Source organism: Phalacrocorax aristotelis, chromosome 6 (assembly GCF_949628215.1).
Source record: "Phalacrocorax aristotelis chromosome 6, bGulAri2.1, whole genome shotgun sequence".
In the NCBI taxonomy this organism is placed as follows: domain Eukaryota; kingdom Metazoa; phylum Chordata; class Aves; order Suliformes; family Phalacrocoracidae; genus Phalacrocorax; species Phalacrocorax aristotelis.
Window position 1 is genome coordinate 710,745 of NC_134281.1, and position 13,890 is coordinate 724,634.

At 56.0% G+C, this 13,890-nt stretch overlaps 1 protein-coding gene across 1 annotated transcript in view; it reads left to right on the plus strand.

Moving 5' to 3' along the window:
- Nucleotides 1–204: 204 nt before the first annotated feature.
- PLXND1 (plexin D1) overlaps nt 205–13,890 on the plus strand; it is an 84,118-nt gene continuing 70,432 nt past the window's right edge. The window contains exon 1 of the mRNA XM_075095557.1: nt 205–1,661. Coding sequence (XP_074951658.1) covers nt 339–1,661 — 1,323 coding nt within the window. The 5' untranslated portion in view covers nt 205–338. The remainder of the gene's footprint in view (nt 1,662–13,890) is intronic.

Consider the following 13,890-nt stretch of genomic DNA (forward strand, 5'->3'; position numbering starts at 1 on the left):
GGGGGGCCGCCGTCCTGCCCCGTGCGCGGCCGGCCGGCGGCGGCGGGGGGCACCGGTAACTTCCCCCCACCCCGCTCACATGACGGGCCCGCACCGAGAGCCGGCGGGAGGGCGGGGGCGGGGGCGGGCGGAGGGCGGGCGGGGGGAGGCGCGGCCGTGAGCGCGCCCCCCCGCCCCCGGCCGCGCAGCGCCGCGCACCCGCCGCGGCCGCCACTTCCCGCGGGCGTCGCTCGGCGGCGGGCGCGGTGCCTCCGCAGGAAGCGGCCCCGCGGCCCGGCCCCTCCCGCCGCTCGGCGGCGGGCTCATGCACTCTGCGGCGCGGCGGCGCGGGCGGCGGGATGGCTCCGGCTGAGGCTCCGGCTCCGGCGGGCGCTGAGCCGCGGCCCCCCGCGCTGCTGTTGCTGCTGCTCCTGCTGCTGCTGCCCTGCCGCGCTGCCGGCCTGGAGGTGCAGCGCAAGTTCCTCTCGCCCACCCCCACAAACAACTTCGCCCTGGACGGCCCTGGCTCCCGCGTCTACCTGGCGGCCGTCAACCGCCTCTTCCAGCTGTCGGGGGGCGAGCTGGCGCTGGAGGCGGAGGCGGCGGTGGGGCCGGTGCTGGACAGCCCGCTCTGCCACGCGCCGCAGCTGCCGCAGGCCTCCTGCGAGCACCCCAAGGTGCTCACCAACAACTACAACAAGATCCTGCAGCCCGACCCCGAGCAGGGCGTCCTCGTCGTCTGCGGCTCCATCTACCAGGGCCTCTGCCAGCTGCGCAGCATGGCCAACATCTCGGCGGTGGCCGTGCGCTTCCCGCCGGGCGGCAGCGACCCGGTCACCGTGTTCCCCAGCATGCTGAACGTGGCGGCCAACCACCCCAACGCCTCCACCGTGGGGCTGGTGCTGCGCCGCGGCGGCGGCGGGGCGCGGCTGCTGGTGGCCGCCACCTACACGGGCTTCGGCAGCCCCTTCTTCCCCCGCAACCGCAGCCTGGAGGACCACCGCTTCGAGAACACGCCCGAGATCGCCATCCGCGCCCTCAACGCCCGCGGCGACTTGGCCAAGCTCTTCACCTTCGACATCAACCCCTCCGACGACAACATCTTCAAGATCAAGCAGGGCGCCAAGGCGCGGCACAAGCTCAGCTTCGTCCGCGCCTTCCTGCAGCGCGGCGCCGCGTCGCCCGCCCGCCGCCCCTATGCCTACCTGGCGCTCAACAGCGAGGCCAACGCGGGCGACAAGGACAGCCCCTCGCACAGCCTGCTGGCCCGCATCTGCCTGGGCGAGGCGGCCGAGGCCACCCTCAACGGCAGCGGCGAGACCAAGAAGCTGACCGAGTCCTACATCCAGCTGGGGCTGCGCTGCGGCGGCGCCGCCGACGCCTTCACCCGCCTCGTCTCCGTCTTCCCGGCGCGGGCGGCCTGGCGCGGCCCCGCAGCCCCGAGCCCGGGCCCGCCGCCCGCCGAGGAGCTGCTCTTCGGCGTCTTCGAGCGGGCCGGGGCCGGCGGCGGCGGGGGCGGGCGGCCGCAGTCCGCGCTCTGCGTCTTCCGCTTCGCCGAGATTGAGGAGACCATCCGGGCTGCCCGCAACTCCTGCTTCGTCAGCCCGGGCGCCGGCATGGTCACCGTGCTGGACAGCGTGGTGCAGGGCACCGGCCCGGCCTGCGAGAAGAGGAACATACAGGTATGGCGGGCACTTGCCGGGGGCGGCGGGGGGCGCAGGGACGGGGCGTCCCGGGATGGGGCGGGCGCGGGGAGCCGGTGGCAGGCGGGGAGCAGCGGTCCCGTCCCGTCCCGCCGTTGCTGCTGCTGCTGGTGCCGCCTGCCCGAGGCGGGAGCGCGTCCCGTGGCCGGAGGCGCTGGGGCGGGCGGTTGCCCTGCGTTGCGCTCCCCGCACTCCTCTCCGCCCGCTCCTCTCCGCCCGCTCCGCTCCCCGCACTCCTTTCCCCCCGCTCCGCTCCCCGCACTCCTTTCCCCCCGCTCCCCGCACTCTTCTCTCCGCGCTCCTCTTCTTCTACTCCCCGCGCTCCGCTCCGCTCCCCATGCTCCCCTCTGTCCCCTCTCTCCGTGCCCCGCGCCGGCCCGCGCTCTCGGGGGAGCCGCGTCGCGCCGTGTGGCTCCGTCCAAGCCGGTTGGGTCCCGGCTGCCTCCCCCGCAGCCGAGCGTGCGGCGGGGCTCGTACCGACCGGAGGACGTGCGTGTGTGGGTCGGAGCGATACCCCCCCACCGTCCGTCGGGGACGCCGTTACTGCCCCGCCCGCGTCCCCCGTGAGCCGCAATGACCCACGGGCGCGCCGTGCCCGCTCCCCCGTGGGCGCCCTTGTGCGCCCGGGGGGCCGGCGAGCATAGCCCGCCCAGCCGAACCCTTCCCACGTCCTGTCGCGCCGCCGCGGCCGGGAGCCCCAGTCGGGGACACGCACGGGCTGCCCCGTGTCCTCGTGTTCGGGGTAAAAGTTTGCCATCGTCACGATTTGTCACCAAGTGGCCGTAAATGTTAATGCCAGATAAAGACCCCCGTTCTCCCTTTCACTAAAGATATGCGAGACTTGGGAAGAAAAGAAGGGGAAAAAAGGGCTGCTTTAACACTGCATTTTCCCTTCCTCTGGGAAGGATGCATAACTCAGCACCATCAAAGATCGTAAAAACATCTGTTTGGTTTCAAAGGCAAGATAGAGTGTTTGGTCTTGGGCTTCCCTGTGCAATGCCAGTGGCAAAGAGAGAAAGGTTTCCCATGGTAACCGAAGTGCTCAGTGTGGCAGCTCCACGCTGTGTTAAAATATGTAGTCTTAATGCACTGGTTCATAGACCTACTCTAGCAAAGTTGAATAGTTTTTTCCCTGATGGCAAAGTACAGGCTGCCTGACAGCCAGGAAATCTGGTAGTTGTCCTGGCTTTTGAGTTAATTCCACAAAGACTTGGTGCATTGAACACTGGGAGCCCAGTCCTGAAGCCTTGGCATGGTCACAGCTCTCAGAGGAGTCACTGGGAGTCGGGAATCCTGTTTACAGGACAGGAAAGCACCCGCAGTTCTCGTTGGCTGTGGTTGAAGCTCAGCATCCCTGCGAATCAGCCTGTCAGCGCCTCCAGGACTGAACCATCTCTACCAGGCAGGTCAAGAGGAGGCTTTGTGGCTGAGGCTTGTGGAGGGTGCCTGAAGAGTTAACAGCCTAGCTGTAACTGAAAGGCATTGGCAGAAAGGCACCTGCTTCCCTTGAGCTTCCTCAGCGCTCCGGGACTGTTGGGAAGATACTGGTTTTTCTGACTTTGTTCAGTAGGGAAAATAATCGTGACTAACACCGGTCTATTAACTTTTAAAATACAAAGTGATATATCCAGTAAGGTATTTAGACAGCTAATTCTCTAGTGACGCCAGGGATACTCAGCGCAGAAATGAGATTTCACTCAATCTTTGGGTCTGGCCTGTAACGCTCTTCCGCTGTGAAGCGACTCCTGGTAGCCGTCCTCTCTGAGCGCTCCTGGGTAGGCGAGGGGGTGACGGGGAGTGTGTTGTCAGTTGATGCCACAAAGGCAGGCCATGAAGGATGACCGTGCTCTTGGAGGGGTAAGCAATAAGGGACGTGATGGTGAGAGGAGCAAGCTAGAAATCACCGAGCCTCTCCAATCCTGTAGACATCAGTAGAAACCCTTCATGTTTACTGTTGTGTCGAGATCAGGCTTGTTACCTGGAGACAGCAGTATGGCTGGCGGTTATATAGGTTGGACGGGGAAAACCAGGTTCTAGCTGCGACACTGCTGCTGTGTTGCTGTCCTTGACCCAGTCATTTAGCCCTAGGTGCCTCAGTTTCCTGATTTGCTGCATACTCCTGTATTTCTTACTATTATACAGAAACTGAACTCCCATTTACCATAAGATTACATTTGTAAAGCTGCTTTGAGATCCTTTGATGCGTAGTACAGCAGCATACAAATGAAGCATACCGTTAATATTCGTTCATGCCTAATATTTCTACACTTCCTATATATTTGACGCATATTCCTCAAAAACTGCCGACCAAACCTGCTGGGAAGCCTTCATATCAGTCAGAAGGAGAGCCCTTTTTTTTTTTTTTTTTCTTTTACTTAATCATTAGAATTGCCAACAAGTTAACAAGCTGTTTTCATTTTCAAGTCCCAGAGTGGCAGTGTCAAGAGAAGATTTGTAATATTGTGTTTCTTTGTGCTGCAAAAACCTAACATCCATTTCTACCTTCAAGACGATGAAATACTCTAATACATTTTGTGTCCGAGCCCTGGGAACGCAGCAGGAAAATGTATTAAAGCAGCAGCTGGTTCGGCGGAGCAGATCAGCATCTAGCTGCCTTCCCGTGATGAGCGCCACTTTTCCACCCGTTAGTGGGTTTCCAGGTTTTCTTTCGCCTATGCTTCAGTGATAGGTACTCCGGTATTATGAAAATTGTGGTTCATTAGTTCTTCCTGTGGACTAGGTGGTTGGGTTTTAAGCTCCCTCTGGAAGGAAAAATAAAAACCTAATGATGGCCTGATTCATTCCAAGCGCGCGTTCGGCTGAAGTAGTCGGTTGTTACAAAGACGGAGCACGGGCTGTTAGGCGTAATGCGGTGTGAAAGGAAAATCATTGCCCTCTCGTGTGCTCTTCTGTCTAATTGAATGCTCCTCTCCTGCAGCACTCGGCTGTGACTCAGCCAGGGAGCTGCAGCACTCAGCTGCAGTGATGGGTTTCAGCAGCGGGCCCTCGGTGTGCCGGCCATGCCCGGCTGTCCCCACAGCACCGCTGGGGCACCGCTCGCCAATGAGGGGGGGGCCAGGCTCGTTACCCCTTAGCATTGTGAGAAGAGGTCTGACGGAAGGCTGGCACTGAATGGAGGGGCTTCACCCCCATGCAGGGGAGCACTCTCGAGCAGTTGCGGTCGGTGTGGTGGCAGCCACTTGTTCGGCTCCCGCTGTGACCACGTGGGACTGGCCATGCAAGGGGCTGTGGAGGGCCAGTGGGGCAGGTGACCTGGGGAGAGCACGTCTCTGCCAGCTGGCGGGGAGCCTGGGTGGCTGATTAGCCTGTGTCCCCACCGCTGGGTAAGGGGAGTCACCAGCTCGGCCTGGGAACGGCCGTCGCTTTGATGGAAGCGCTAACTTGCAATTAAGCACGTGCTTAACAGCTTTGTGAGATGTGGAGAAAATGTGCAGAGGAGGATGGTCTAGGTCAGGAATGGAGGCTGGTTGGTTGCTCTCAGTAAGTGTTGCTGAAAAGTCACTTTCTGAGGAGGTGAATTCGCAGCGGCAGCTTAGGAGAAGGAGGATGTATTGGGAAAGGATTTAGTTTGATTGGCTTCTTGTACTGAGAGTGAGTGGGTGAGTGCTAGGATTGCTTTCCCTCAACAGAAATAGCTTTTTATAATGAATTTTTTGTCAAATACTGGACTGTCTTTGCAACGCATGAAGTTAAAATGAAATACACCAAGTCACTGCTGCGTTTTGCCCACTCAAAGCCCGGGTGGAATTTGGACCTGAGCCCCCAGGCAAGGAAAGGAGTATGAGTGATCTGTAGCAGACTGTCTTTAACGTCATTTGCTGCAATGTGCTGACAGAGCTTGTCAAAGCCTGAGGACACTGAGTGGGTTTACTTCATACTTGAACTCTTCTGCCCCAGCAGGATCGTGGCCCAATAGGTTTGAAGGTCGCGCCGGCTGCGTGGCTGGAGTGCAGAGCAGCTGTGCTACACCGGAGCCCTTGCAAAGCACACCAGGCAAGACCCCGTGCCCGGCTTCCCAATGGCCCGAGGAGCAGCCATGCGGGGTGTCCCAGCACCTTCCCCCTTGGCACCACTGAATAAAGGTGGGGGTGGCTGTGCTGCATCACTGCCACGTCCCAGCAGAGAGAAGCCCCCATGGCATCCTCTTGCCATCACCCTGTCTCTCAGGCTGGCGTTTGGGGCAGGGGGACAGACCAAATGCCTTTGTGCCGCTCCAATCAGCAGATGCCTTTTTGGCCAGGGAAATGAGGGCAGCTACTGGGCATCCCAGCCCTGCTCTCCGGGCTGCAGCCGCAGCAGAAGGGTAAGCGAACGTGGATTTCCAGGCATCTCTGCAAACCTTCCTGCCCTTGGTGTCCAAACATTGGGTGACGTGGAGGTCCAAGTCTAACACAAAATAAAACACCCTGCGCGACAAACAAGCACGCTTGTGGAAAGGCAGAGTTGGTGACTCCATCCCACGCTCCCAGCTATGCCGGGCATCTCTTCTCATCTTCTGTGGTTTCTGTGCCGAGCTCCATGCTCTCCTAAAAGCTCCTGGAGAGGTAACTGAAGGAGACTTGGATTCATAAGACTTAGATTTCCTAGCCAGGGATCTGCATCTCTCCTGGGAAATGTTTTGGGGTCTGCAACTCAGAAAAGGCTGAAAATCTGGTTCGTTTCCTGTGCTGAAAAACGTAGGCATGGTGGCCTGGGATAATGATGCGTTTCAGCATTAATTCTCAAGTTTCTGGCTCTTGTGGCTTTGTGTCAGATCCTGCATGCTCATTGAACACAGTGTTTTGTGGTGTAACTTTGAGATACCCACCAGTGAGCTTTACTATAACGGGTTGTTAAATAAAATGAACTCCTTGGGTAGACTGTCTAAACAGTCTCAGCATATATGTATGCCTGGGCATAGAAATGTGGTTTGAAACCAGTCAGAAAATGTTCCCAAAGAAAAAAACCTCATATACACGTGGGAATATGACAAAGCATCTACTTACTCTCCAAATATACTGCGGCATCTCCGTGGGATTGGGTTTTATAGGAGCTGAGTTACTTTGAAGTGCTGTTTTATACTAATTTAGAAATTCCAAACTTGAAAATAAATGTGCTCTAACCTTACATCTACTCAAATAAATCCAGAGGATTAGCCACAGAAAGGAAACTGGGAATTTACACTTAATTTGTAAATTAAAAATGAGGCAGGATTCTTGTAACAGACTTAATTTCTGCTTTTCACAGACCACGTTGTGTTTGGAGTTTCTAGTGCACGTGCCCCGTTACTGCAAAGCTGCTCTGCGCTGTTGCCTCGCCATAATCCGGTTTGCTTCTGGATGTTGTTTTACCAGCAGTGGGAAGTTGGTGTCCCTCAACGCTGCTGTCTGAGGGCTGGGTGGCAAGGGGCTGGTCTGCCCAGGGAGGGGCCAGCAGGACCTGGACCAGAGGTTCAAGCCACAGGCTGAGATTTGCCAGGCTTTGCAAGACTTTGGACTTGGACCGGAGTTCTGTGTACCTGCTCTGTCTCTCACCTGCTATTAGTGAGACGTGGCCAACTGCTGGGTATGCTTCCTTGGGAATTTATGTGGAAATACAACCTTCTGCTTGCAGTCAAGGCGCACGCGGGCAGCTGGGAGCAAAGAGCAGGAGCCGTGTGAATCTAGTCCTTCCTGGGAAGGCAGGCTCAGCTCCGTGGGCTGCCTGTGCCTGGGGGCTTTCCCTCTGCCGAGGGCCAGTGCAGCCCCAGCACTTTGTGCTGAGCAGGGGAGTCTGTCCAGGAGTGGCTTGGTGCCCCCGAGCTGAAGGTGGGTGGTGGGAACGGGCCTCCTGGGGGCCCTGGGGCTTGCCCCTGCTTTGCATCTCAAGCTCAAACAGATCCCAAATTGCAAAGGGGAATTCAGTCAAAGTGGCAGAAGTTTCTGTGCCTGGAAACCAGAAGTTGTGCTGCTTTAGGTGAGAGAGCAGAAAACGGCTCCTGGCCATGGCAGAGTGCCTGCCCGCTCCTAGAGCATGGGCCTGTGCTGCTGGCTGGCTGGTGCTGGCTGGCCTGGGCGAGGTGGGCACTGCCCCCCTTTGCAGAGGGGGATACGAGCTGCCCCCTTGGGTTTCTGGAGAGCTGTAACCACAGCCGGCTGCACAGACCTTGTTATTCTTGGTAGCTAGAAATTCAGATTAATTTTGAGCCATTGAGCTCATGAAATCTCCTGTAACTAAATAATACTTTAGGCAGAAGACAGAAGAAGGAATTTTTTGGCCAAGTCCAGTGTTGCACATTGAGGTAGATCATGGCCAAGGAGGGCACTGGAGCACTCTGAGGTGCTCATACAATCGTACAGAGGTAGTGATCATATCTCGGCAGCAAACCCTTCATTCGGGGGTTTTCAACCACTTTCATTTGTGTAGCCCCAGATGTATTCCAGGGCCGGTGTGTGGCTCCCACACGTGAACATGAACCTGCTCCCTGGGAGCCCCGATAGGTGCTAGCTCAGCTGTGGGGTCTTGGTGGGTCGAAATGAAGGGATTTGCTATCTCTTTTCTGGTTTTTCAAAGTCTGTTCTATAGTGATTGAGAAAGAAGATTGGCGCAGCTGAGGGCACCTGGAGATGTGAATAAGGCACCTACAGATGTGGACGGGTGCCTGGGGATGCTGTAAAAACATCTTGCTCCGCCTTGAAAATCCCAGTAGGCGTCTATTTAAACTCACAGGCAACTGCTCCATTGTGATGGTCTGGTCTGATGACCTCTTCCAGCAAGTTGTTGGAAACATAATAGGTCTGAGCCCCTAGCTGTGGTAATTTAATGCAAACACAGGGCAAGCCTGAACCAGCAGCGGTTGGAAGCAATCAATTATAACCACCTGAGTGCCACCACATGCTACTTACAGCAGCGTGGCTGCGCCTCCTGGCTCAGGCTTGTGCGTGGCACGTGCGAGGGGTCGCCCGCTGCAGCTGGGGGCTCCCCAGCTGCAGGGACTGTGCACAGGCGTGTGACCGCTCCTTTGCGCCGAGGAGGTGATGGACGGGGGTCTGCGCTCTTGATGGGAGGAAGAAATGGCTGCGTGGTCAGGGGCACATGGTGACGCCCGGAGGTGTTGCTGCCTGGGCTGTGCCCCTTGTGCGAGGAGCGACAGGGCCGTGCCTGTGCCGTTGCTGCAGCCCCATGCACTCGCAGGTCTGTTTGTCATTGTGAACCCTTGGTACAGTGCACCAGTCTGGGCTGGGGAAGCGTTATACCCTCTTTTCATGGGGGAAAGTAGGCGGTAAGAGACCGCCTGATCAGTGCATTGTCGTCCATCGGTGGGTGGCAGCGCCAGGGTTTGAATTGAGGTCCCGAGTGCTGCTGTGTCACTGTCCCCAGCACACGTGCCCAGGGGCACAGCATGGCGGGGTGTGAGCTGGCCACTGCGTCTGCAGGAGAGACCTGCTTTGCCTTGCCTTTTTTGTATGTGTCTTTGTTTTGTTTTGGTTTTTTTTTTGGGGGGTTGGTAAGGAAATTATTACAAGTTCTTGTTTTCTTTTCAAGTTGGGATCTAACACCTTGCAGCAAGTGGAGGAGGTGGCAGACTGTCTACGGCAATCTCCCGCTTCGAGAGACTGGTAGAATTTATTGACGTTTTTGAGCAGAGGGAGCAGTACTAATTTCAAACATCTGGACAGCAGTTCTGCTGGCAGCTGCTGCGCCGGCGGAGCGAGGCCGTCGGGGGCGTGGGACAGCTCACTCCTGAGAAGGCCCATATCAAACAGAGCCTGGATGAGCCCCTGTTAGATGTGGTGCATTGATAGCAGGGCTGATATCAAAGCCCGTGATGATTTTGCGCCGTTACCCGCTGAGCATCAGTGGGACTTGTCCAGTGTGGGGAGCGTTCGCTGTCTCCTCACGCAGATCTGTGCTGGGGGTTGGGATGGGGACGTTCCCACGGATGGGGGGCACACAGGGCCGCGGCATCCTGCAGCAGCAGGGAAGCAGCAGTGATGGCTTGTGGTCTGAGCAGAGCCAATCTGCTTTTGCCTGCCTTGCCAGCCCCTGTGCCTTCCTCTACAGTTCAGGATGTGTTGTTTTTTGGAGGAAGGGACTTACGAGTAAGCCCAGCCTTGCAGGCCAAGGGTAGGACAAGAAGCGCACTGGCTTGGGGTGTTTCTCAGGTAGGCAACAGAATAGGGGTTAACTTGGATATTCAGGCTTTTTTCCATACTGGGGGTCTCATTCTGCTCTGCCTTCCTCTGAAGGCGGCATGGCCAGAGCTGCGGTGTCCGGGTTTGCTGCCACGTTCCCGAGGGTGCCGCAGTGTGGATGAGCAGTGGCCGCAGGAGCTGCAGGAGGGACACAGGGGGAACTTGGGGCTTGTGGTGGGGCTGCTCAAGTCCAGGGCACAAACCCCAGTTCAAGTCTCAGGCCTCAGCGAAGCTGCAGGCTCCTGTTTGGATCTGTGGCCACCAAACCCATGCTGTCCACTGTGCAAGTGGCTCAGACGGCAGGAGGCAGCCGATGTTGGTCAGCAGCAGTCTGGCCAGGCAGGACCAGCTGCTAGAACAAGGCTGCTCAATTTTTGGGCCTGAACCGTTGGGGGGTCATCACTCTGACAAGATTTCCGCAGCTTATGCGTTGCAACTGGCACTGGAATACAAATCTTTTGATTCTAATGCAGAAGCAAAATTGCCTGAAAGTCTGGATTTTGCAAACACATACCTCTGTTATTTGAAGGAAATTTGGAACTTGTCTTCCTGTCTCTGTCTCACCTCTGTTTAAAGTATTATGCTGCTTTGTACTGCTACCTTCTGGAGCAAAAACCCTTCAGCTATTAGATTTTCATCCCACCATCTGCTGACCACTGCCAACATTCAACAGGTTGTGAGCTGCTGGTGGCCAAAAGCCATCTCTGGTGGATTACCTAATTAAAAGGGGCCATTGAAAACCTGCAATGTTCTAGAAAATGGCTGTGTATAGAGTGGTCTTTTTAGGAGGACTTGGGAAAAGTTTACAGTATAATGATAGCACTTGATGAAGAAGGGGAGATGTGAAAGATAAGGGTTTTTTTTAATGTAATATAAGGTAGCAGTTTCCAAAGTTGTTAGACTCGTGAGTCCCTGTCATCCTTCAGTATATCTCGTAGACCAAGCCCCCAGGGGTGGTGTGCTGTTGCACGTGGTTCCTCGGAGAGCGGTGCACCACCACCCCAGCCTGGGAACCAGCTCATGCAGGCAGTGGGCTCAGGTCAGGCTTCCAGCAATCAGAGCGGCGGGTCATTAAATGAGAAGGAAACTGTGGCTAGATCTCTGCTTGAGGGGACAGACATCCGCATTTGGAGAGCAACTGTCACAGATTATTTCCTCCCCGCAGGTTTTTGTTCGGTTTGAATCGTCGTGTCCCTGGGGTGAGCCAGTGGCTGAAGGCTGGGATGGGTGGAAGTTCCCCTGTATCCCTCCTGTGATTCCCCCTGCCAGGAGAGCGCTCCAGCCGGCGTCCCGGCCGCCTCAGTGCGCTTGGGCTCCCAGAACACAGAAAGGCTTCAGGCTTCGGGGAGGAGCTGGGGTTGCAATGTTATGTCCCTGCGATCACCTAACTGTAGTGTCATTTCTTTGCTGAGATTTGGTACCGCAGCAAGCTGCCAAGTGCAGTGGATCCTTCCAAACAGCTTTGGAAACATTGGTTTCTACAAATCTTGAAGAAGGCAGAGAAAAACCATTCTCTACCATTTAATAAATGGTAGAAAAAAGGAAAGACTTCCTTAGTTTGACCAAATAAGTGCTCAGCTGCTGAATCCAGTAGGACCATTGACTTTTAACAAATTTCAAAATTACTCTGTTGATCCTGATTTTCTAACTGGGGGGAGGGAGGAGGGAGGACCGCCAAAGAGAAGCTGTACAGGTATAATACCGGCAGGTCAGCAAGCCCAGTGCCTTCAGAGAGATGCCTGGAGAATGTGTTTTGCTTCGTACAGGTGCCACCTGCACGAGGAGACTGTGGGTGAGGGCTGGCCGCAGGTCAGAGAAGCCTGCGCTCACGCCTTCATTCTTTGCACTTTTGATAACCACCCATTTAACCTGTTTACTTGGATTTTCTCAGTCCCAAAAATGAGGGCAGAGATCTCTCTCTCGTATGTTACAGTGGAGGAAGGGTGCACCTGTGAGCTGGAGGAGCAGCGCATCTCCCTCGGACCACATCTTTATGCCTTGGTTGCTTCCACATTTGGAGTCCTCAGTTAATGAGCAAAAAGGCTTTTTTTTAACCTTTCCATGCCAAACTACCACAGTGGGCTGGGAGCCAGGAGCAAGCACTGTTGTTTTGTTTCTGGACGCGGGTGCTGAGGCTGCTGAGCCGGCGATGCGCGTGGTGGTACCCATGGAGGACGCTGTGACGGCATGGCGGTGTGGGGCAGCGCTGCTCTTCAGAGGCAGTTTTTACTGAGGATCCGTAAAAGAAGAGTAGAGTTCTGCTCATTATCTCAGAGCTTAATTGATTTGGCAGAACTAATGAAGAAAATACAGGAAAACATTTACTATAAGCTATTGCTAAATGAAGCAGATTTGAACTGACACATGCAAAAGACTGGTTGTGTTAGGTAAGGAGTCGTTACTTTAATGGATGCTTTTTTCAGCCCAGAATTGCACAGATATGCCTTCAGAGCACTTTGAGCATGTAAAGTGCTAAGTGTTAGTAGTAGCAATAATAAAAAAAATTACTCCCAAAGATTGAGGAGCCAAAGTCACAGTTCACCCAGGACTCCTCCCTGTGGGAAGGAGTTCGAATAGTTTGAGATTGGTTATTGAAGCCAAAGCTCAACATAAATGAGAAACACAGCTTGCGTGGTGGAAGGGGGGGCTCTCCCAAGGAAAGAGCAGCTAAGAAAATACAGTCTGAATAAACAAGCCTCTTACTCCAAACAGTTTTGAGGGGATGCGTTAGTTGGGCTTTGAGCAGCGCGAGTGTCCTTGGGACGAGGCGCACTTGGCTGATCCACGCTGCTCCTCGTCCCTGGGGAGCGGGGCAGAGGAGCCGCGTTTCCAACGGGCGTGAATTTAAAGGACATACAAACTCTCACTGCTTAAATGCATGCTATTTTGACTATGACAACCCCTTTGGAGCCTGTTGTTTGTTAATCCCTCTGCCTGCCCATTCCTGGGGGATTTGATTGTATAATCTGAAGTATTGTATTTAATGCAGGATGAAGGCTAACATAATAAGCTTGACCAGCCTTCCTGGCAGCATGAAGGATGTGTAATTTTGGTTAAAAGACTGCTACTTTTTTATATTTCTCTGCTTTGAGCAGTCCCCCGTGCAGTCGCACGTGCTGCTTCAGCTCGCTGCAGGGCGAAGCACTGGCACGTGCCAGACCCCCGGCTTGTGCAGAGCGAGGAAGGGGGACTCGTGCCAGGGCTGCCCAGACCAGGGGGAAGGCGTTTTGGGGGAGGTCTGTGCAGAGCAGGTCCTGCCAGTCTCCTCAACATTGCCCTTGGCTTCCTTTACCAGTAGTTCAGCCTCAGGGTCAGCACGAAGGGTTAGGGCTTGCAGAGCGATGGATGGCCCCGAGTCCGGCCAGTTCCCGCAGGAGGAGGTGGCAGAGGAGTCTAGCTGCAGGAGTCCAGCCTTGGTGCTGCTGCTGGAGCTGAGGCTGGAGCCTCCAGGGATTCCTCGGACCTCTGACATCCTCCCTAACACCCCGAGGAAGGCTCCTGTTATAGACACCTCCCGCCCTTTCCTCCTGCACCTGAAGTGACACGGCGGGAGACGGATGGCTGCAGGAAGCCTGTGTTTATTCAAGCTGTTGTCAGGCTTTGGCCTCACCCTCACAGGCAGACTGGCTTTGCCTACAGCCTGCTGTTCCCTGGTCATTTCACTGTCTTCCCTGCAAGATGGGTTCTTGCAGGCAGCAGCCGAGCAGGCTCATGTGAGGTCTGCCCGGGGCTGCCGCTGCTGAACAGCAGCCAGAGCTTGGGTTTTGACCTCTGAGATGAGGTGTGGTGCTGGGAGCATCTTCTGGAGTTTCAAACCACCTCACCTCTGGTGGTTTGAGGTCAGTGGCTGCAGCAGAGGTGAATGTGTCTGCTGCTGCTTAGGTGCAGCAGCTTGGCCTGACCCAGGCTTGGCCTTGGACTGGCTGGAGGTCTGTGTCTGTGCAGACTCACTGGAAACAGTCCTCATTTGCTTTCAGGGGGCTGGTGGGCTCAGCCTGTCAGGTCAGCTCTGGCCCCGAGTCTGGCTTCAGGCT